Source organism: Ischnura elegans, chromosome 1 (genome assembly GCF_921293095.1).
Source record: "Ischnura elegans chromosome 1, ioIscEleg1.1, whole genome shotgun sequence".
NCBI lineage: Eukaryota > Metazoa > Arthropoda > Insecta > Odonata > Coenagrionidae > Ischnura > Ischnura elegans.
In genome coordinates, this window is record NC_060246.1 from 85,880,660 (window position 1) to 85,905,455 (window position 24,796).

The following is a 24,796-nucleotide window of genomic DNA, read 5'->3' on the forward strand; positions in this document are numbered from 1 at the left end:
CAACTGGGACAAATCCTCAGGGTAAACACACATTCATGGTATGAGGGCCAGTTCCTTTCCCTGGGCCACCTCACACTTCAAGAATTTTATTTGCAGATGTCCTAAGGCCTCTCCCAGGATTTTAACCTGGTCCCTTCAGTCAGCAGCCAAGTTCCCAATACCCCTATATTTATTATGCTTACCCAGAATTGATTCATCATGTTTAAAGAATTAAAAATGAAAATAAATTCCTTGCTATAATTCATACATACACATATGCAAGGAAACTTTTGGAAATTCAGTGGAGTATTGGAGTAACAATTTCACACACTAAGAACGATGGAGTGACTTCAAGCTGTGGTCTTTAATTCAATATATAAGCATATATACACTCAGATATGTACAAAGAATGACTAATAAACAAGAATTACACATAAAATTAGGAGCAATCATACACTGCTGCAGCAATGATTGTTTCAACAGATTTTTCATACCCAAAAAGGTATCATAATAATTTCACAAGCATTTTCTTCTAAATAAGGAAATAATCTTTGGTGTAGTGGTAGAAACATTAAAATAGATTATTTAAATAATTATGGGTAGCCATGCAAATTAAGTAGCTCGAGCAGTAACGACTCAAGAGACGATGGCAAAAAATCCGGTGCCAACTGACTGGTTGATTTAATGTTGCTTAACACATCATCAAATATAATAATTCTCGAAAGTATTCTGACCATCATTAGAGGTCTAACTCCTGAATATCTGCATGGCCCCTAGGAGGACAATGGAATAGCATCAGGGTCATCAGAGCAGATTACAAGGAATAGCATAAACATGAAGTTGAATGTATCCGCTTATCATGGGTACACAAAAAACTGGCACATATACCAACAAGATGGATGGATGACAACAAGAGAGTTAATTATTACACGTATGTCAAAAGGACAGTGTGGTAAATAAAGACCAGCTTCATCTTCTCATGGGAGTTTTCACCATTAACATATGGCACTGATACATCTGCATTATGGGTTAAAAATGAACATGCTATGGATAAGCCATGAGCTTGATGAGCTTAATAAGGAGAAATGGTGAAAATCAGCTTCATTCCTAGGAATGAATCGAAAAGGGCTGTTGAAGTCACCATCTCCAGCAATGGATGGTCAGAAGCCAACTATATTAATCTCGGTTAATGAAGGAGATTCTTATCATTTCATTCAATGCCAGATTTACACCTTGCACCATCTCAAGCTTGGGCAGCAACTGTCACTTTTGACCTGAGCTGATACACACTGGTGCACGCTTCTTATCCTGGTAAGGAGTTTACAAACTAAAGCATCCACCAATGCTTAGTATTTTCCAGGCTATTCCTTATTCCATCATTCAACTTGTGCGCTTTCCTTCACCCCACCAATCATCTGACCCAAGTATGCTTTCAAATAGCATTAGGGGAATCAGGAATGAGAGATGTAAAAAAGGATGTGAGAAAAGTCCAAGTTACGGCCCAAATGGTTGGCGCCTCAATCTCTTCCACCGCAGGGTGACCCCTGTTGACTCGTGCCTCCTCGTCCTCCGACCTTGCTGCACCCTCTCTCTCTGCCGTCGCATTGTTGACATCAGGAGCAGCTTCAGCTCCCCGTTCAGCAGGTCGCTGATTCCAGTCATCCGCATTGTTTGGGGGAGGATCTCTTACGTCTGCGTCCCTCACTGGGTCCCGCTGACCATTAGGAACAGGTGGTTGTTGGAGACGGAAGAAGCCGACCTTCCACCTGGAGAGATGGAGGCATGAGAAAGCAGATCTCTTCTACATACAATTTCTGACTTTTAAATGGCGCTCTCACAATTCAACTTACAGATACATTGCCATTCCAATTCCGGTGACGAGAAGAACACGGGCAAGAGTGGAGTAGAAATAAATAATGCTGAGGAAAACCATGAATCGGCTACCAAAATAGATCCAGTCAATCCAATCCCTGTTTTGACCAGGAGGAAGTCCATCTGCGCCTAATGCATCAGCGTCATCACCCCTATCAGCACCAGCATCTACCAAGACAAATCCAATGCACAGAGTCAGAAAAGAAAATGCACACTCACGACAAAGGAACGACACTATTACAGTTACGAGGATAGTTTGTTTTTTTTTTCTTGTTTCAAAAAATTAAAATGTCTCGAGTACATATTTGTCGCAGTTTGATTTCAAATTGATGATTTCTAATTGTTAACATCAATTAAAAAATGAAAATGTTAATACCACAATAAACATTTCACTCTGAGCATCACAGGAGATATTACGCAGGACAAATTGCCACGATTCAACCACCTGCCATATGATGGTGTAACAAACGGTTACAGACAATCAGCAATGGCATCTCGTAAAGGCCAGCTTGGTGGGATAATTTACAGTTCAAAACCTTTGTGACAGCACTCACTTCAAAACTGCAGATACCTTATTTTAGAAATAGAATCCTTTCTGCATCATAAAGGGTTCCACATAACCAGTGTCACACTTCAAAGCTTGCATCAGGCCTCGTTCACTCCCGTGACTTCTTCAAGAAAACCAAATTTGATGACGTTGACTTTTTAAATGATACTGTGACTTTCGCATGTTCAGTGAGTAATGCCATTGGCAATGTTGTTGTAACGTACATCATTCACTTTCCCAAAATAGTGGACACTAACACAGTGACACAATACAATCAGAAGAACCATAAAAAATCCATGATTAATGTAAGGTGTGCAGCTAATAAATTCCAAAACAACGATTGCTGTCTAATTCATTATCTTTTTTAATATTATGGTAGTTGTCTATTTCCTTTCTTTTGGAATGGATTCTTCACATACTATTTGTTTCATTGCATGCAATGCCATTTACTGAGATTTTCCTCATACAGTAGACTATTGTTAATACGAACAACGCTATTACGAAGTTCTCATTATAACAAAGCAAATAGTTGGTCCCGACAAAAAGGCCAATCTAATCCATAGTAATAGAAACGTTATTATGAAATTTTCGTTATTACGAAATTAGAAACCTCAGTCCCGGCCTTGGCGGTTACTAAAAGCACTTTATTATGAAGTACGATGGGTAAGCAACGGCATTTAGGAAGGCCGCTATACACAGTGAATGATCATGCTGAATGTTCATGTGATCATTCACAGGATCATGCGAGCAAAATAGAACATGTTCTAATTTTCACTGAATGATCATGCGCATGAAGGTTCATTCGCAAATTGTTCTGTCATACATGGTGAATGATCATGTGAATGAAATCATTCGCCGTGTATAGCGGCCCGGAGAATATACACGACGATACGTTATAATCATTGTGCCACTTTTAAGTTCTCCTTGTGAACTGTGCTCAAGAGGGTTAATTATGGTTCTTTCTTCAGTAGGAGATACTCAATATACACATAACATCATATTATAAGCTCCATTCCTGTGGAATCATGGTAACTCACTCATTACCGCTCATAAATTGGGTGTAAATGAAGTCCTCTTCTAATGAAAATTCGATTTACGAACTTTCAGAGATGAAAACATTTGCAAAATTCAAGCATGCCCTAAGGTTCAAATTTGGCGCCTTTGGAGTTACCCGGTGTGACACGGTGTGGCGTAGAGGAATTCGCACGTTGGGCATAATCTGAACAAAGCAACATTTAATCCATTGTGAAGTCAGGGACTGTTCACCGTTTTACCCGTTCTTCCTTCCTGAGGATAGCCTTTTTTCATCCGCTCTAGCTGCGTCGCACGTGCAATTTGAATGCCTAACAAAGGTTTATCAACTTACGAAAAAGATATTGGAACACACCTCGATCGTATACCGAGGACCTACTGCATTCGCAAAGATATCACCCTTTGATTATGTCATGCCGCATTCTTCTATATAGATACAACCAAAGGAATGTTCTTGTTCTTATATATTTGCTCATTTAATCGCATATATTATACACATGACTGAAGCTCTTCTGCAATGCGGCTGTAAGTATTGGATATTGAAGAGACATGAAATTTTGACAAAGTTTTTTTTGCAATGATTCCGAAGAGAAACGTTCATACAAACTTCGTTACTACAAACCTCTGATTTTTCGGTCCCGCGAACTTCGTAATAACGAGAGTCTACTGTATTGTGTACACTAAATATAATTTATCCGGGCATTAACCGGGCAAACTTAATTCATTGGTGTATTTAAATTTGCACCCGTGCACGTGACTGCGTACAAAGTTACTTGTTCCTCTAGTGCCCTGTAGGGCCAACCGACCCTGGATATGTCATCAGCCTCTACATAAACTGATCTTGCCCTACATACACCACATCAAGCCATACATGTGGCCGTTTTTGGAACTAAACGGGCCCTACTTGATCTAGTGCCCGAAAATTATCAGACGTCTTTTCTTAGTTTGGTAGTTAGGTCTCTTAACGCAACCAGGGGCCGTATTCTGTATCTCCAAACCGATCAAAGCAGCACCGATTCGTCGGGTAGGAACATCAACTCCTGGCAAGCAGTGGTGTGATTCTGTACGAACCAGATTGGTGCGGCACCGACGTGAGGACGGGAGATCATCGGTAGCCGTACCGACAGCAAAAAGGTGTCGGTACGGCCACCAAATAGTGGGTTTCATGAACTCCCCGGTGTGAATTGTACATTTTATTTTGTTTTCACCTCATCACCGAGTGAATTATGAGGTTTTCTGCAATGTTATCTTTTTCTGTCCCTTCAAATAGGCCACTATAATTCACTATGTCATCATCTATATTGATTACCTTGACAGAATTATAAGATATTGGTTAATAAACATGAGGTTTGCCACCGTATAATGTGGTGGAAAATTGGCACTGCACCATTATCTATTTCATTTCTGAGAACTTGACGACGGACTTACCCCACCACTTATGTAGGATTGACTGAGAAATGCACTTAGGGGCCTTCTGTTATGTAGGGACCGATATGTAGGATCAACTAGGAACACGGGCCTAAGGACTATAATTTTACAAATACCCATGCCCTGAGGGGAGAAAAGCCCACTGAAGTAGGATTTGACCCTGCGAACCCAGAATTAGCAGGCGAGGACTTAACCCTGCTGCCACCAGAATTGACTCAGTGAGCAAGGACCCATGTAAACCATTGATGCATACAAAAATAATAGGTCTGCAAAATGTTCTCAAGTATTATTTTGTATTTTTAACAACCTTAGAAAATTAGAAAAAAGCTCATTACGCTCATATGGCAGGGATTCTAAACAAACCAATGATGCCCAAAATACTTAAATGCACCCATATCTGATACATGATCTAAGAATTGCATTGAAATTACCAATATTAATAACCTTAAATAATTCCCTGCAACTCGGAGATTGACTTTAGGCATTAAAAAGAACTGCCTCACTTGTGCAATGATACATTTATCCTCTCTTTCCTCAGAAGACACATCAAATGAACCGCCCATCTACTGATGCAGGTTTTTTTTAAAGGGCAGAATCAACTGAATAATTTCGAAGTTTTTTAATCAAAAATACCAATTCCAAAGAATGGTGCAACAAATTCATTGACATCTTTATTTCACAATTCTCATTTAACCCATGTCCTCTGGCATTAAATTACATAAATGCTTGGCTACAGAACGGCAAGCAACTCAGCAGAGCCCCTTGTTGACATAGGGATCCCAAGCAAAGAGTCAAGAGTGCTGAAGACATTTTGACAACAATCTTCTATACTATTTCTACCGTATAGATATGTTTTTCTTATACGCAACCAAACTCTACAAATGAGGTACGAAAATGCACAGAATTTATCAGAGAACATGCGACGGCTTATCTTACTTCCTAAATATTGCTATTGTTTCCCAAAATTGGTTTTTAAATAATTAAAACAAAAAAAACTGTAAATATTCCTGACGTTTACGGCGCACAAACTGATACATTTGTTCATTTGCAACAATATCTCGTATTCTCTAAATAACTTTTATCAAAATACGGCTGATTCCACATTCAAGTCTCCTGTTGATACGTAAGTATGAGTCATCATGTGCGTTTAACAGAGGATAGTGTAATTACCTCCAATGTTGTGTTTAAAGAGGTCCTCTGACCTCAATTTGTACATGAACATTCCAATTAAATTTGTGCATAAGACTCTGCCTTTTAAAATTAGAAACGCGCCAATCCCTCTGTGGACCTGCATTGAAAAGAGCAGGGGAAGCCCGCTGGGAGCGGGCGCAGCACGCTTGTGCTAATTACATCTCTTTTTGTTTAGACAATGGTGACTGTTATGGTAGTCCTAAAAATTAATAATATACTAACTTGACCACTCGCTGAGAAATTCATAGCATACACTATTAGAAAAATAAAGACTAGGTACCTTGAGCAGCAGGCTCATTGTTATTGTTATTCAAAGGTGGTGTGAAGACAGGTGTTCCAGGGCCTGAGGACTCCGAATTGTTGAAGCCAGAGCCATCTGATGACATACCAGCTCCAAATGGTGTTGGAACAAAGAATCCCTGTGGTGCAGCACCAGACTGAACTCTGTATTAATGAAAGATTTCTATGATGAGAACAGGAGATAGACATATCGTGAAGGAAAATTGAAACTTCCTCAATGAGAAAATAACTTATAATGGAGAAGATTAAGAGCACAAGATAAAATGTTAATAAAAATGTAAATTCTATTGTTATCTTTTTCACTTCCTAAAATCTGTTTTTTTTTTGGAAGAGAGAAAGCATCACTTTTTAAAGAAAAGTAACCACAGGAAACATGTGAAAATATTTTTCAAAAGAGAAATTAACTGATTTCAGGCCAACAGCAAATGTATTAGTCAAGTATATTATAGAAACACCAAGAGCAGAGGCATTCCATGAAATTATGAAGAAATATTCCTCGTCAACCAATAATCAAACATTTATATTCTCTGCGTGTCTACTTATGGGGCTATGCGGGATCGAGGAGAGACGAGTTGGAAGCCAGAAAAAAAGTACATATTGGTATTGACAAGTGAAGATCTATTGGTACGCCTATCTTTAGTGCCCTCTCATAAAACTCAGAAAAGAGATTTAATCACTAATTCAATTTGATATTTAGAGTTATCAATGAAGTATCAAAACAATGTCTTACAATTGCATATACTGTGCAAGGTACTGAGCATAAGCCTGCTGCATCCACTGCATTTGCCATTGCTGCTGTGAACTTGATGACATCCCAATCTGCTCCATTCCTTCGGTGGTCTGCATTGCCCAAGCTGCCCAAGGGTTGATGAACATACCTCCACCCACACTGAAACCACCCTCTACTTCAGCCTGTCCTTCGGAAGTAAACCTATGCCTTAAACCATCACGAGAGACCTCATCACGCGATACTTCTTCATTTGCGGCTGAATTATTATCTTGCACTTGATTTCCAACGGTTGGACCACCGGATGAACTTCCATTTGTCGGGACTGAGTCTCTTGCGACAGGAGGGGTTTTATTTGACGTTGAAGACGAACACTGTGGCGGAGATGAAGCAGAACATACTAAGTGAAGGGTGTGTGTACTGGGGCCATCATCTTGACCTTCGTACCGCCTGAGAACTTCCTTCAAAGTAGATGAGTCGTGTAACAGATGACCGGAGTATATCAACTTCTGTTCCTCGGTTCTCTTTAAATGGAAAAAATGGAAATAAAAAATTACAACTCTGCTCGGAATTTATGCATGAAATGCACATGAAAATAATATACTTACCGGTTTACTAGGGTATACTTCGGAAAGATGGCTTTTGAGTTTATGAACAGTCCAGTTCAGTTGACACTGAATCGTTTGGTCTTCAATTTGTTGGTTTGGAGCTTTAACGATTAACGTCACAGGCATTTCCATGCTCTCCATTATATCACAGTGCGTAATCACACTATTTTACTTTTGCATCTGCAAAAAATTATTATTTTTATCCAAAATGAATACTTATAACAGTTTAAGAGACGAATTCGTTCTAATATGCGAACGAAAATGGTGCGCAATGTTTTGTAAACAGTAAATCCGTGACTACACTAAGAAGGGATACAATGCAGAATGGTAACGTCTAGAGCAGCAGAGTTGAAGACAATTTTAACTTTTATCACTGTCCGCACATTATGTTATCGATGAGGTCACCAGAATGCAGCATAAATATATACAACCAACTCAATTCCTTATCAGAGCGCTATCATTCAGAAGGACGAAGCATGACGGCCATGATGCAAAGAAAAACAGAACGTGAAAATAATTTATGATTACCTAGACAAGTTCTCAGCACCAAATATGAGATAGGACCACAACTTCAACCACGTAAATATTGTTCTCACAAACCTAATCACAGCTAAACAGACGAATCCATCGCACAATGGTAGTACGGAATATTTGGCAGGATGGGATTGGTGCACGATTGCCTTAATTCGATATCTGATTGGTCGATGTTGTAGCTATGGAAAGGGGTCGACATTTCGTCATGCTTTTAATCAAGTAGTTATGAAAAGATAGCGGAATGTTTTTCTGTGACTGTAGACGGGATAGAAGGGTTAAATTAGCAACGTCGCAATTGCTGCGAGCGAAATCGTCGTGAGAAGCTTCTTGCTGAGTTATTATACAAAAGCGGTCATGTCAAACTCTTGCATTAAAGCTTCTAGTGTTATTGTGTTTGGAAAATATGTCTTCTCGAGAGCATCTTCAAAGCTAAACAATGCTGGAGAAAAATGTCTCTCGCCGTTCGATTATAAAATTCTTGTTGCTAAGCGATCTGCTAAAAGTTCATTCATGCCAAATGGTATTGTATTCCCTGGTGGTATCGCCGAAGAAGCTGATTCCAGCCCAGCTTGGCTTAGCTTGTATCGTGGAATGGATTTGGGCCACGCTCTAGAAACTTACCCTTTCGTATTCAATCCCTCCTCGATAGACAAGAAAGTTAGAGGTGATAATTCACTTAGTTCCCGTAGCAACGGCGACTGGTTGCCTGACAATATATCCCGTAGAATAACTGCCATTCGAGAACTTTTCGAAGAATGCGGACTGTTGTTAGCTAAGAAAGCTAGTTATGTAGCCGATAAAGAATATTTGAATTCAGGTTGGTCCTCCTTTCTTCACAGTCACGAAATTTTGAAGTGGCAGAGAAGGGTGCACGATAACCCTGGAGAATTTATTAAACTATGTGAAGAAGTCCAATGTGTGCCCGATGTTTGGAGTCTAAAAGACTGGATTATATGGCTTACACCAATGCACTTACCCACTAAAAGATTCGATACTACTTTTTTTGTGGCAGCGTTAAATCAGATACCACCTACTGCCCCGGACTGCAAGGAGCTCGCTGAGTTGAAGGTACTAAACAACTTTGGAAATATTGGCTTAGTGAGTCTTGGATAAACAAATCGGTTGCAGTCATATATTTCCTGAAAGTCAACCAAATAACGCAGTTTTACAGAATGTGAATGGCTAGTTCCAACCTCGCATTTACTACCTAGTTTATCCATTGGTGCCTAAAAGACTATAAGGTGACTGGCTAATCAATGCACAATCATCCACAAAATTAACAGATTTGACCATCAATCCTATTGCTTTACGGCTGGCGTCAAACTCTTCTTACTCCTTTAACTCCACTCCTCAACACCTTAAATAGTCAGAAGCAAGCATGAACAATAATGGTCGACCTTGTCACAACTCAGCCAATGCTTCCCCACCCTGATCACCCTCACCTGAGCAATCAGAACCATACACAAATTTCAAATGTGAGTAATCTGCCCCTCCAATCTTCTTGTCTTTTTTTAGAATAATTATTTATTTTACCCAGTCCATTCTACAAAATTCTTTTTCAAAATCTATGAAGCAAAGCATAGATGTAGGTACTGGGTTAAATTTTCTTCTACACTTGGGTGCTCATAACCTCCATCCCATCACAGATTGACTTTCCCTCCCCAAATCTACGCTAATCTCTGCCATAGTAATTATTTGCCATTGCTTCCATTTGGCTATTTATGATCCTAAGCAACACTTTTGCTGCATGTGATATTATAGGATTCGGGGAAGAGCGGGCCATGTGGCCTCTTCAGATCCAGTATAAATAAATGAAAGTCAAATGTTATAGGCTGATACGGTCCCATAGTCTCCTCATGCTATGGTCTTCTCCTTTTTCAGTGGGTGCATACAGAGATATAGGATACCCTACCTTTCAGGGATCCCTATTATCAGGGAAAAAAGGAAGTAGAATTGACTTCATACAATCCTACAGTCTACGTCCCTTTTTGTGTATCCTTGGGACAGGTTTAATAAATGTTCCTGCATTTCCTACAATTTTAAAAAGCCATTTGGGTATATTTCCCATGCGTGGCACTTATCTTGCGCGTATGTTCAACATATTTGGCCTGATCCTGCTGTCTTATAGATTCTCCATGTATTTCTATAATTTATTTTGAACTTCTTCCTGTTCTGTTTACATCATTCCATTCTTGCTCCCTTATTTTGGCTTTAGTATGTACTCATTGGCATCATAGGCACTTAACCTTGTTTTAATTTCAAGTTACATTTAGTGGTTAAAATAAGCTATAACTTTTAAAGGCTTTGGTTGTTTTTCTAAAGATTTGAAAAATTTTAATCAAAGCTTCCAGTCAGGAATTGCATGAACTTTTGTCTTTTCAGGCATTTCAATGGCCAAGAAAGTATTAATCAAGGCTACTAATTGTGACAGATGCCACTCCTCATCCATTTCAATTACTTTTATTCGATAATATTTATAATACTACTTTAAATTTTGTAAGCCCACCACTCGTTCCTCTTAAGGGTAGCCCTGTTTTGTGCAATCTAATCATAGTTGAAGTCTCATACACCAACTGATGATTTCTGGTGTGGTTTTAACTGTTTCGTGTATGTAGGTACTAGGTACTCATGACAAAGCTGAAGCCATAAGGTTGGGGGGATCAAGGGTTCAAATGCTACCCCAAAATTATGGGGGGCTACAGTTCATGCGTAAAATCCTTTCCAAATCCTCCCTCCAAATAAAGCCCACCAAAAATTCCTTCTCTACTGTTTGCACCCCGAGTGGGGGGGGGGGAGTCATGGCATTCTCAAAGACTGGGAAGGGATGGAGAGGCAAAGATATTACTATATCCCAAATGTCTCAGGTGTTTCCTGGGTTTCCAAATGACAAATTGCCTCTCTGTGGCTTAATTACAATACATGCACTTGACTTTGAGTAAGTGTTGTAGTGTACACTTAGAGTGGTACCAACTCACTGCCTGTGAAAGGGGCACCACCCTAAGTGTACACTACAACATATTAAGATAGAACGATTCCTCACGACTGCGCCATTAAACACGGCGCAGTCGGTAGGAATAAATTTTACATTCAGAGCCCTGGCTCTTTCGACAACTCGCTCCACAACCTTATCATGATCCAATTCGGTTTTACCCATACACAACAGGTCGTCAAAATAGATAATTGACAGCCAAATGTTGCATTGAGTGACAACATTAAACAGTAAGTGTCCCACAGTTTGGGTAGGTTAAGCTGACATCCCTTTTCTATGCTGAAATTTTCATCCTCTAACGGAATTTTATGCTCTTTTTCTGCATGTACTGTGAGTTTCCCATCTAATCCCTTTGCCTTACCCAGTGCTTCCATGTTGACTTGCTTTACCTTTCCTGCAATGGCAGATGGGAACTACATTCACCTACTTTTCCAAGGAGGACAGCAAATCTTCTCCTCCAAGCAAAATTAAAAATATATCTTTGTTAGTGGAAAAGCAAGAAAGAACGCACCTAAAGAGTTGGGCCATAGCTTTTAGGGACCACAATAATGATAGCTCAAAGAATTATTTAGCCACCCACTCAGTTTTTTGCTGTTCCATTGAAAACCTATTTCATTGTGTTATCTCATGACTTTTATATTTAATATGTTACTACTTCATACATATTTGCACTCTAATTTGAAGTTAAAGTTGAGAAACAAATTTGATCTTCTTTGGTCGTCTCAGCTAATTAAATATTTTTTCTTTTAAGTGGATGGCACCTGATGAGTTGTTAGGTGAATATAATTCAGAAGGAATATGGTTACCTCCACCCCAATTCTATGAACTTTCAAGATTGGCAAATAATTTCCACCAAGTCCAACAACTTTTAGACTACTCTAATGCCTGGTATGGTTGCCCAAGGTGGATGCCTGTTGGCCTCAAAGCAGCTGATGGCTGGATATATCTTTTGCCAGGTGACGTTGGTTGAATAAGTTTAAACATTAATTTTTCAGATAAATTTTCATAGTAGTAAGTTTTGTTTTATCTTCACCATCTTCAATGTAATTTGTTGAAAATTAAGGTACTACTCCACTAAAAATACAAATAATATTTTCATGGTATTACCGGATATTGTGCTGAGCATATTTAATTTTTTATCCCAATGGAAGTTTGATATGATTTTCATTTGAATCTGCAACAATGAATAGATGACCCTTGAAAATCAAAATTTTCATTTGCTTCTGCGTCTTCAGCACCTGAAAATCTTGTAACCAGGAATACCTGGGTTGTTAACAAATAGTATTGATCGTTGAAGTTTTCTGGGTCTGGATATTCAGGTTGCCTAGAATTAATTTCACCCCTTTTGGTGTTTACCAAACATAAGAGTGCTGGCCCAAAACGTTATGCCCTTGAAAATCAGTTCCCAACTCTTAAAATAAATATTTGAGGAAAGGAGCTAATCCCCTGTGGAGGAGGGTGTTGTTAGTTCCATTTTTTTTTGTTTCTGAGCTATGCATCTTTATACTTATATGGTTCTCAATGTCTCCCCACAATGCTGAAATATTCTTTAAGTTGGAATGATCCCTCTGAATATTTGTTGATCGTTTATGTAGATGAAAGTAGAAGGCCTTAGTGGATAGGATTTCTATTAATTTGGATAATTTTTATGAATGGCTATCAACACTCCACTTACCCTTGGGCTACTGCCTTGCTGCGGTGGGAAGGCTTACACCTTCCTATGGCCCAGAGAGCTGCAGTGGCAGGGTAAATTTGTGATTACTCCCAATAGGGCCACCCATGCCAGATAGGTCAAAGGGTAGGAGCCAGGTGAAAGGTAGTCCACGTGATGGTGTCACGTGAAAAACACTGTTGGAATGGAAATGGGGAACCCTATCAACTCTCTCTTCCCTAAAAACGTTGAGTACAACCAAATGACCCTTGGGAACTCATCAAACGGGACCTGTCCGCAAAGGGCAGGTGTCGTTCACAGCAGTGAGGTCGGCAAGGTCCTCGGGGTTGTCAACATGTGAAATCCTTGCAGAGACTTGTCATCATCATCAGCAGCAGCAATGAAGAAAGAAGACCAAGAAGATGGAGAAAAAGAAGGCAGCAATAAATGTAGGGATGTGGAATGTAAGGACAATGATGGGGGTGGGGAAGATATAAAATATCAAAAGGGAAATGCAGAAAGGGAGGATGGATATCTTACAATTATTTGAAGTGAGGTGGAAAGATGGTGGGGACTACTGGAGTGATGGGTATGGTGTTATACATATATAGTGGTGGGAAGGAAAATCAACGAGGGGTAGCTTTAATATTAAACGGGGAGATCGGTAAGCGAGTGGTAGGTATAGACGTAGTGAGTGATAGGATTCTGGTGGTAGAAATTGAGGCGTGACCCACCAATCATGTGGTGGTTCAAGTTTACCTATATGCCCACTAGTAATCATAGGGAGGAAGAAGTAGATGAGGTGTGTGAACAGTTCGAGGTAATCAATAGAGAAACTTGGGAAAGAAAATTCTAGATTTAAAGAATTCTAGAAAATTCTAAATTGATGGGGGACTGGAATGCTTCTGTTGGGTTAGGGAGGAATGGAAATGAAATGGGAAAATTTGGATCAGGAATGCGGCATGACAGGAGGGAGAAAGCAGTGAAATTTTGCAGGAGGAACAGGTTACTCATCACAAACACGTGGTTCAATTTTTAAAGGGCAAAGGTACACATGGAAAAGTCCAAGGGATATGAGGAGATATCAGATAGACTATGTCACAGTAAGACAGAGATTTAGGAATAGTGTGAAAAATCTCGCATCTTCCCTACATTGGATGTGAATTCAGATCACATCCTAGTGCTTATGGAATGCAATGTAAGATTCAAAAGACTTCTGAAAGTTAGGAAGGGGAGGAAATGGAATGTATAAGCTTTGAAGGGGAGTATTAGGAGAGAATATCAGGAGGTAGGAGGTAGGTGGAAAATATGTAGTATCCATAAGATTGGAAATGCACCGGCTGTAGAGGAAGGTTAGGATAATATTAAAACTGCATCTTCCCTACATTGGATGTGAATTCAGATCACATCCTAGTGCTTATGGAATGCAATGTAAGATTCAAAAGACTTATAAAAATTAGAAAGGCAAGAATCTGGAATGTAGAATCTTTAAAGGGGACTGAAAGGAGAGAATATGAGGAACTAGTGGACAATAATATCCGGAAGACTGTAGAGGAAGGGTGAGATAATATTAAAACGGGAATAGTCAAAGCGGGATATAGGTATGTCAATTAGCTACATTGACAGCAGAAGGATGAAGAAGCCGTGGGTTACAGTGGCAATGGTAAAAGAAATGGAGGAGATACGGAGGTGGAAGAGCATGGACACACAGCATATAAAAAGGTTGTATAGAGAAATAAATAATTGACTACGGCATGATACTAAGAAAAAAGGTGTGGAAATGATAGTGTGAGGAAATAGAAAAGATTCAGAAGGAAGGAGAGGTAGCCTCATTGTAAAGTTGCTATCAGGTGGCAAAAGAGGGCAGGTAATGTCAAAAATTTAATCCAAAAATGTAAGGATGCCAACCGATTGAGACAAAGTACAGTAAGTGGAAAGAATACATACATGGAGGATCTGTATGACATTAGGAATAAGCTGGAGAGATTGAATTTAGAGGAGTGCAGTGGAGGAGGATAATCTTGGTCTGGGGATCTTCCCTGCGGAAATCGAGAGAGCCCTTTATGATATGAAAACTGTGGGTGAGGACTACTACATCCTATGTGAGCTTCTGAAGAATAAGGGGGGGATGGTAGGAGAAGATTTTTTTAAATAGAACGCAAGATCGATGTTGGCCGGAGGATTTCATGAAGACGTTTCTTATTCAACCTACCAAAAAAGAAGAAAGCTGTAGAATGTGGAGATAGTAGGACTATTAGCCAAATATTGCTTGCAGGGAATGTGTTACTGAGGACACTACTAAGACAAATGGATGTCTGCACAAACAAGTATGTGGGGAAGATCAGTTTGGCTTCAGAATACAAAAGTCAAAATCGTGCTTCAGTAGCGATAATGAGGTCCCTGGTGGAGAGGAATCGAGAATATGACCAGGACGGCTATGCCTGCTTCGTATATTTTGAGAAAGTATTTGATATAGTGAACTGGGTAAAGTTAATGGATATTCTCAAAAAAAATAGGAGTAGATTGGAGGGGTTGGCGACTCATTCATAATCAGTATATGGCCCAGACTGCTCAAGTAAGGATAATAGACAGATAATCTGGTTGGGCAACCATTGGCCGAGGAATGAGGCAAGTCTGTTCTCTATCTCCGTAGTTTTTATAACGTGAATGCCAAGCAGATGACAAGAGAAGCATGGGAAGAGTTGGAAGCTGGGGTAAAAGTGGGAGGAATGGTGTTGAAATCAGTGAGGCTAGCCGATGATCAAACGTTGATTAGCCAGTCAGTGAGGGGGCTGCAGGCTCTATTGGGTGTGTTAGACAAGCATTGTTGGAGTATGGCATGATAATTAATCACAAGAAGACCAAGGTTATGCAGTTTTGTAAAGCATCGTGAGCTAGGAATATGAGACTCAAGGTACAAGTTGGTGGGGAAAAACTAGTCCAAGCAGAGCAATTCAACTAGGAAGAGAACTGCCATACAAGGTAGGCGTTCATGAACAAGGAGGAGCTTATCTGAGAATCATTATGGAAGAGTCTAAAGAAAAGTTAGTGAAGAGTCTGATCTGGAGTGTAGCACTTTATGGTAGACACGTAGACGCCACGGAAGGATGAGGAGAGAAGACTGGAGGCATTTGAGATGTGGATGTGGAAAACAATTGAGAAGTTGAAGCGGACGGATAGGAGGCTGAAGGAAGTAGTGCTGGACATGGTGGGCGAGGAAAGGCAGCTTCTGGATGAGATAAGGAGTCAGAATGTATAGACGAAGCGAGTACTTAGCAGGGAGGGGATGTTGAAAATAGTATTGGAGGGTTGAATTTTAGGTAAAGGAGGTAAAGGAAGGAATAGAATTTTTTTGATATACCTAATTAAAAGGACTAGGCCTTATTGTGAATTGAAGAAGGAAGGGGAGACTGGCAGAATGCTTCTGAACCACTCCATGAAAACCTACCTTAATTGGTGGAATACTTTGATAATAGTCAACAAAGCACTGAAGGAACAAGTGACTTTTTACGCAGTCACGCGCACGGGTGCAAAGTTAAATACACCAAAGGATGAAGTTCGCCATGAAAAAATATTTGACTTAGCTTTTTTCATGGCGAACTTCATCCTTTGGTGTATTTAACTTTGCACCCGTGCGCGTGACTGCGTACAAAGTCACTTGTTCCTTCAGTGCTTTGAAAATCGTCGCCGCAGACCAGCGGAAAATAAGGGTTTTTCTCCCCGACAGTGGCTAAGTAAGCACGACCCTTGCCACATGAGCCACAGTGTGGACTTGTGACGTCAACATCTTGTTCGGTAAAACCCATCCCGAAGTTCGCTCTGAGAAGATGGCTTGGTGGTGTAACTGGTAGCACGCCTGACCGGCAATCGGGAGATCCGGGTTCGAATCCCGGCTAAGTCAAATATTTTTTCATGGCGAACTTCATCCTTTGGTGTATTTAATAGTCAACACTTGAACGAAGAAAGCAGACATGATGATAATAATATGCCTGAAATATATCACCAACACCATCCAAAGTTTGATTCCTCCCAGAAGAGGAGGCAAACAACCTCAATCAATTATAAAGAAGTCTTCCTGTCATTGTTAAGCTAGGAAGAAGTATAGAAGAGTGAAAAGTAGTTGATGTGACATGTGGTAAGGGTAAAAGTTTAAATTATATTTTGCTCCTTTATTATGTTGAATCACCTAAACCATGTCTCAGTTAAAAACATAGCCACTCATGCTCAGTGTGAAGACTGAATTTAGAAGAATTTAAGTATATGTACTGGGACTAGCCACAGTGAATGAATTTAGAAGGAAATACTGCTATGCAAATGATGAATGGCATTATCTTCAGCACCAGTTGTGAGAATATTTTCCTGTTTCATATCTCATTTGGGCTAAGATGAAGATTCCTAGTAAAAATACTGCTGTAACTCTAATAATATTGGTAAAATACTATTGTGCACCTTCATAACTACCCAAATAGTTCCAAACTTGGGAAGAACATCACATATTATTGGAGTTATCACAGGAAATGGAGGATGCCCATGGTCTGATCATTAGCCATAATACTTCTCGCATATGGAAAGAATGATCTGGCTTTTAAAATTTTAAATTTAAGCACCAAATTTTGATTCCATTTCATGTAAATCATTTTATTTACAGGAGATGAACTGTATCCTGAAAAACCGAATTTCTTTGATACTGAAGAGTACAAAATGTCAAAGAAAAATGAGAGTGAAATGAATATCACTGACCTGAGAGCTAAATGCTCCCGTCTTCATCGTATGGAGATAAAAAGCCTTCATGATGTTAATATTATCATCAGCCAAAATCCATCATCAGATCAGATGTATCCCAAGTCTAGTTTGAAAAATTCAAGGCTTTAGTGATATATTTTCGAACTAAACCTTGAGAGTGGGTACAGCTATTTATTCTGTTTAACCCTTAGAGTGGGGGAATGTTTTTATACGTTTTGCACAATAACTGCGGCATTTACCAAATTTTTATTGTTTCCTGGATACTTTGCACTAGGGCACCCTAACCATAAGGATTGATAAGGGGCATAATTCAACCAGACCAGCTTTCGTGGCAGGGGGTGCCTCCTGCACAGGTCTCTTCTGCAATGGCTTGCAGCTAAAATCGTGAACTTCCGGAGCCTAAGGGTTAAACTATGGATATACCCAAGAAATCATTATTTCATCGGAGGTTAGAAATGTCTCATTTGATCATTGCTGTCATCATTTTATCATCTGAATCATTGTTTACGCATGCTAAGTGAACAGTTGTTGTATATGTATTTATAGTTTATTTTTATTAAAAATTGTTGATATTTTACTATAAAACGAGTCTTCTTTTTGAATGTGATATGCATAGTTAGATATTTAAGGGGAAAATTCTGGTTGGTATCAAGGACATACCAAGGGTACCAGACATTCCCTTGGTTTCCGGGGCAATTTAACTTGATGGTAGCCACCCCCTAGCACTAACAGGTTCAAGAATCAAAAAATTTCAAAGTTTAATTTTGGCACCCCCCTTTATGGCACTTGTAGTGGCCACCCTATTTCTCTTCCACCCCTACCCTTTGGTATGCTATTGGTCAGGATTGGTTTAATCTAATAAATCATTTGATAATGCAAAAATTATCAATAGCAGCTGGTTGGAATGCAGTATTGAGGGTTATTTTAAAATAAGGAGTAGTTGAATTATTTACAGCTGTTTGCATTTTGCCTGTGCCTAGAAAGTAACAAAACTTGCCAGATTCGGGCATGCTTTCTACTCAAGCATGCTATTTGCAGAGGTAGAGAGGCTGTCTTTAGGTGTAACAGGGAAATTTAAATGCTAACAACTATTTTGTGTCCCATCAAAATGAACTATGCATAATATGTGAATTAGTTTTTACAGTGTGTGATATCAGCAATGATTGGAAAGGTATAAGGTTCAAAATTTAGGCAGATACAATACACATACAGTTTTTAAGATGAACCATGCTTGATCTGACCTGTAATGGTAGAAGATTTGGTGTACAAAGTTGACACTAAAATTTAAGTAACTAGAATTTTTATGAAAAAAAATCTGGAAACTGACAATTAGATTTCCACTATGTAAGTAAAACTAGCATAAGTTTCAAGGTCTGGGCTGTTAAGTCATTTCCACAAAATTGCAATTCAGAAAATTTACGCACTTCGGGTTCCCAGGATAAATTTTGAGAAACGATATCGTAGAAAAATTACTAGTGCTACAAAATTTTTGACCACACACAATGCAGAAGGGGGAGCGTGGTGGCTGAGTGAGAAGAGTGTTGGGGTGCTAATCAAAGGGTTCAGGGTTCAACTCCCAACTTTTGGACTCCTACAAATGAAAGAAATCCCTCCATTGGAAAGCCCAGGAAAGGCACTGGCTCCAAACTCAGAATGCGTGAACTACACATGCATAGAGGTCTAGGGTGAGCTCTACCCCACCAATAAAATACCCAATCTTCGGGTTGAAACCCTGAGTGAGTGAGTGGCAGTGCAGGAGATAAAATATTGGAAAATGTTGCAGCACGAATGAACATGGGGAAACCTCCACAACACTTCATTCACAGTGGCAAAATATGTCGAGGCAACACAGTTTTTTGCCTTGCAATAACTAAAAATTCACGTTTATTGATTACTTAAAATATGCTCCATTGATATACAAGTATTCTGCAAAGAATGTTGTTCACGCATCTTAAATGCATCCCTTATTGTGTGCTGAATTGGTGGTACCCACAGTAGAACTTTAATTCAAGGTCATACCATGTCTGGTCCTCGGTGGATCAGAAAAAAATATGTATCTCAAGATACAAAGTGAAGCCTAGCCACTCTCGTATAGTTCACGATCCATGAGAATTCTATTCCTTCATTTCAACTAGCTATATAGTCAACAAAAAACATGTCTATTTGATGCAAAAAAAGGAACTTTTCACAGCTTCCAGTACCTTAACCCTTCATAGAGTTTTGCTTCTGAAGAATTAAGTTGAGTGTTGCATACCAGCAGAATTTCTAAGTACACTGCTCATATTACATAAATACCTTAACTCTTTTGATGCACTGGACAAATCGTATGCATGAAGAGATGAAGAATGTGTGTACACACTACGATGAGACGTACCCATCATATGGAGAAAAAGCAGAATCTATTGCTCAATTGCTCCCAGACTTGCAAAAGCTAACAATTGCACTCTGATTACTTTTCACTGTTAAATATAACACACTCCTTATTTGTATATAATTAGACTCACAAATCAACAATTCAAAGTGGTAAAAAATGTGCTGGATTGTTGCTCCACTTTAAACTAATTTCATTAAAAAATCCATTGCTTTTCCTTTTCATCATCTTTTTCCTTTGATGGGTAGAAAATAATTCATATAGATCCAATAAAATTGTAGAATACATGTATGCACCAAAATTTCTGGTTTGGAAAGAAAGAGGAAAACGGGTATTAAGAATATATGTGGTAACACAAAAAATATGAAATCAAAGGATATGGATGAGATAACAGGCATTGATTTAAGCGATATTTAATAAGTCCTCAAAGATTGGCAAATGCATTTCATAGTGTATTCAACAACTTCTATGTTCCTTAGAACGACAAAATAAATTTCATATTCACTGATGCATAAATACAGCAAAAAAAATCAAAACATATAAACATGTAAAAAGTTAATTTTCTTAAGATACTGCCTTTGGTTATAACAATACTGTTGGGTTCAGCAAGAATATTTAAATATAAAATTGGTAAAATGCAGGTCACCCAGTGGCATACAAACATATTATAAAATTCATTCATACCAAATTAACCATTAAATATATATATAAACAACAATAAATGATTTAAATAATTCACATGCTTACAGCTTTATCTTTCATCAGGTTAGCCAAATAATGACCATAGCAACAAAAAACATGATTCACATTCATTTGACTGGCATGCAGGAAAATGTATGGGATATTTTTGGAGTTTCAAAAAGGATAACATGGGTGCCTGATTATCAATATTAACATATAAAAACCTCCAAAACCCTTGAACACACCACATATATAAATTATTAAATGAGGAGACATATTTGCCCAATTGATGAGACACTTTCTAATTCCCACATGAAACAGCTACTCAAATACAGGATCATTACGTTCATGAACCACTGATACAGCCATAAATATAACTCTGCTCAAAGAATAAATATCTAGAAAAAAATATATATCAGGAAAACATCCATAACTGTGATGAGTTAAAAGATACAATACAAAAATTATTCTATTTATAATCAGTTCATTTCTTTCATTTAAAATTGTTGACCTTTCAACAGCTGTGACCGAATTCATACCACAACATTGATAAATTCAAGGGTTAAAATTTTATCAAGGATTTTAGGTCAAATACGTACATATGCCATGAAAAATGGGGTATATGTCACGGATAAAATAAATAATGTAGGTAAAACAGTCCAATACCCCATTTCCCCTAAATTCTGTCACCCATTGAAATGTACCCATTTCGAACACGCTCCTTTGGAATTTGATGCTCTAAATCACTACATGTAATTCAATGAATGGTTGATTGGAATTCATCACTGCAAAAGTTAAAAACAGTTTAATGTTCCAAATGAGAACACACTTCACACAGAAGGGGTGGTTCCTTTAAGACCTCCCACTAAAACACCACTTCCGCTAAGGAGTCTGGTTGAGGCAACCCTGCCAGTTCTAACACGCTTCCTCCTCCTTACTCTAAATCCCACTACAGTCCTCCCACGGCACATATATCCCCATGCCCAAAATCCTACAGCTGCTGACAGGAGAACAACAGCAAGCAAAGGCAATAGTCCTTGACTATATAGTCCACCTTCAGTCAAATATGTTTCACCATTCAAATTCCCCACATAGTCCGGGCTACCACCAGCACCAGCTATGACAGGAGTAGGACCTAAACCTAAGTCTGATGGTCTCCATGGAGGTAAATGCTGATTTTCCATTCCGCCCACAGAGAGAAGCTTTTGAGATTTGTAGAGGTTCCTGGAAATTAAAGCAACATTATCAATGTAAATAATATTGACCTAAACTATTTCTTCACGTAAACATATCCCCAACCCAATCCCCCATTTGCAATATAATCCCACTGATTTTAGGTGAATTTAAGGTAGTCTAGATAGGGTAGCTTAGCTAGTGGATAAGGGCACTGTCGGAGTGGTCTCATATAAAAATTCAGAATTTGAATTCATTGCTTTTCCTTTCTTTTGTCCCAGAGCTAAAATTACATACACAACACTGCATCAAAACAATCTACTTTATAGACAGATATGTATTATAGACAGCCTAAGCAGACTTAGTGTGCAAGGTGGCCAGAGGAAAGGAAATGATCCCTTGCATGTCACAAAAATCCATATGCTTGGTCATGGGAGAGATAAATCCCACCTCTCAAAACTAACTTAAGGGTTGAAGCAAAGAATGAAACGAATACAATGTCTCATTCTGAACCACTTGAATACATAAAGATGAAAATATTTGACAGTGAATGGGAAACTTGCATGGATTTTTTTATTCCAAAGGCGGGCAGAAAATTATTTTCTAAATTCAACAAAGAAAACCTCATGTAATTCTGATTTTTCCTTCACGATTCATTCGACGATAAATATATGACAAATTGTAAATCACGCCAAAAACTCCCTCACCCCCAAGCCACTGCTGATGAAGCCCCAATGATGTCATTTGTGCCGAAACATCGCCCAAAATGGTTCACTGCTGGGCTAACAGTGCACCAATACGGGTGATTCAAGTATGCCTACTACCAAAAAGTAAGTCCATCGATGATTTTTAATAGAGTAGGTGATCATTTAATTATACACAGTTGATATTTCACTACAGTAATGAGAAATGCGCAGGCAAGATTGTTTAAATGCCGAAATTTCACCTTGCTTTTGCAATGCGTGCCACATACATCCAGCCAACTCCCTATCATTTTAATTAGCCAGCGAGATGAGTTCAAGATAGAGGTATAAGTATTGTTAAATACCTGGCTGTAGAAATACCTCAACCAAGATGCTTGATGACCTATTTATTAGTTAGTCTAAAAACTCAAGAAGGAGAAGCCTGTGGCTCCGAGCCATTCACTGAAATCCAGGAGATTTTTCAAAGAAAACTGCTCTTCATCTGCGAAGATCATATTAACGCAAGTATGTATTGAAATATACGCAAATTATGTGAAAAGCTGTCCAACTAGGGATACGTTGTTAAAAATATTACTGATTTACTTGATATGTATTATTAAAATGACTTTTTGATGTGTGAGTTTCAGCCCAAGTCGGAGGAATTTTCTCTGAGCCAGAAGTTCAGTTTTGTTGGAAAGAAATAAAAATTTGCTTGCACATATTTGTTTGCAAATGAATTGATTATTTTTTAAAAGGTTATTAACGTGACACTCGTTTCCATTTATAAGTAATGCACATTTCTGAATTGTATTAACCTAAACAAGCGAAGTACCGTATTTGTCTGAATATAGTCCCCCCTTTTTTTTAAAAAAAATGCCTGTGGTAGATGTAAGGGGGGACTATACTCAGACCCATTTTTTAAATTTTTCCCCAAAACTCAAGCCTTAAAATTAGGGGGGGGACTATATTCGGAGGAATATGGTAAATTTACAATTGTGTCTGTTAATGAATAAGAGGATTTGTGTAGTAAGCCTCTTGAAAATCTATTGAAGCTGTGATGAAATGCAAAAAAAAGAGTTGAAACTGTTTAGATTTGAGTTGTAGTGATGTGCACTGTGCGACTGAGTCAGTACAAATGTGCAACTCGGCTGATTGAACTGTGAAGTGACAGAGTCTTATTTGGTGAGTCGCGACTCCCTCTGCTCACAACTCTCTCCACACACATTGTGCGCTGAGGTTGTGCAAGGGGAAGTCAGACACCCAGCTCTCACGACTCCCTCTATGCACACTGTGAGTGGCAGGAGTCAGACTCCATGCGCACATGACTCCTGCATACATTGTAGGTGTTAGAGTGCGAGACTCATCGCAGGTTTGGCAGGTCAAATGGAGCACATCATCAACAGTGTATTCCCCCTCATCACCTTCCCCTCCCTTTCTTCCACTCCCCTCTTTCCCCCCAATACCAAGAAATACTTTGTTTAGTCCCACTGTGCAAGCAGTCACCAAAGTGTGCTGTGAGGGGTGAAGCAGCTCACCAAAAGGAGTCCTTTATGCCATCACTATTGTGTTGAACTGCTTGTTCCTAAGGCAGGGGCTAGCGACCCTGTTGAAACTGAAATATATTATAGTCAATGCATCTAACGACATGTTGGTGTAATTCTTGAAGTCAACACTAGCTATTTCCACCAGTAAATCTTTACCGAAGATACTTTACAGAGAACCCTTGAATATTATCGATATAAGTTTTGACCTAACGTTAAACTAGGTGAAAATGGAATAAACAGAGTGATACATGGTTATAAAATGCACCGAAGTATGGAGCACCCCAATAAATCAGGAAAATTGAGGCATTCATGCATAATTTTACCAAACCTAATCCTTCAATATTACAAGTTTTTTTACGTCGCGAATTTCCGCCGACGTATAGCAATAATTTGACATAACAAATTCCTTGAGGGCCATGGCATCAATTTCAGGTATACTATCCAAACGAGAAGCAATTTTATCATCCATTTTCCTGATAACAGAAACATACGAGGTAAAAAGCTTGTATTTCAACATCCCAACGTCGAATTATTAATATAATATCCCAAGTAATAATCGTGGCACAATAGCAATAAGAAAACTTACCCAAGAATAACGGCACATAAACAAGTGACAACAAGTGGCTAAATACTCCCTCAAAACAATGTTTACAGCATGCGCTCAGTGCATTTCCAGACTCCTGACAGCAGTTAAGGTACATATAACGTCACGCCTGGCCTCAGCAGAGCTCGGGTGTCTCTGT

General features: G+C 38.9%; 3 protein-coding genes across 4 annotated transcripts in view; 1 reads left to right on the forward strand and 2 right to left on the reverse strand.

Annotated features, from left to right (window-relative positions):
- Window positions 1-324: 324 nt before the first annotated feature.
- On the reverse strand, window positions 325-8,320 carry LOC124165222 (homocysteine-responsive endoplasmic reticulum-resident ubiquitin-like domain member 2 protein). 2 transcript variants are annotated; one of them, XM_046542515.1, is made up of 6 exons: window positions 8,213-8,320; window positions 7,685-7,864; window positions 7,080-7,600; window positions 6,330-6,493; window positions 1,830-2,019; window positions 325-1,745 (listed from the first exon to the last, which is right to left on the reverse strand). In XM_046542515.1, the coding sequence occupies exons 2-6, from the start codon at window positions 7,823-7,825 to the stop codon at window positions 1,412-1,414; spliced, it is 1,350 nt and encodes a 449-aa protein (XP_046398471.1). In that variant the 5' UTR covers window positions 7,826-7,864; window positions 8,213-8,320; the 3' UTR covers window positions 325-1,411. The 2 variants fall into 2 exon arrangements, with proteins under 2 accessions (XP_046398471.1, XP_046398482.1); XM_046542526.1 differs by lacking the exon at window positions 8,213-8,320 and adding an exon at window positions 8,068-8,170.
- A 129-nt stretch (window positions 8,321-8,449) lies between these two features.
- Window positions 8,450-18,180, forward strand: LOC124165231 (acyl-coenzyme A diphosphatase NUDT19-like). The gene is made up of 4 exons (XM_046542538.1): window positions 8,450-9,286; window positions 11,959-12,163; window positions 17,507-17,758; window positions 17,876-18,180. Exons 1-3 carry the CDS (start codon window positions 8,573-8,575, stop codon window positions 17,728-17,730), a joined length of 1,143 nt encoding a protein of 380 aa, XP_046398494.1. The 5' UTR covers window positions 8,450-8,572; the 3' UTR covers window positions 17,731-17,758; window positions 17,876-18,180.
- Window positions 18,181-20,369: 2,189 nt separating this feature from the next.
- The window catches only part of LOC124165217 (membrane-bound transcription factor site-1 protease), a 28,190-nt gene continuing 23,763 nt past the window's right edge, over window positions 20,370-24,796 (reverse strand). The window contains exon 15 of the mRNA XM_046542502.1: window positions 20,370-21,877. Coding sequence (XP_046398458.1) covers window positions 21,484-21,877 — 394 coding nt within the window. The 3' untranslated portion in view covers window positions 20,370-21,483. The remainder of the gene's footprint in view (window positions 21,878-24,796) is intronic.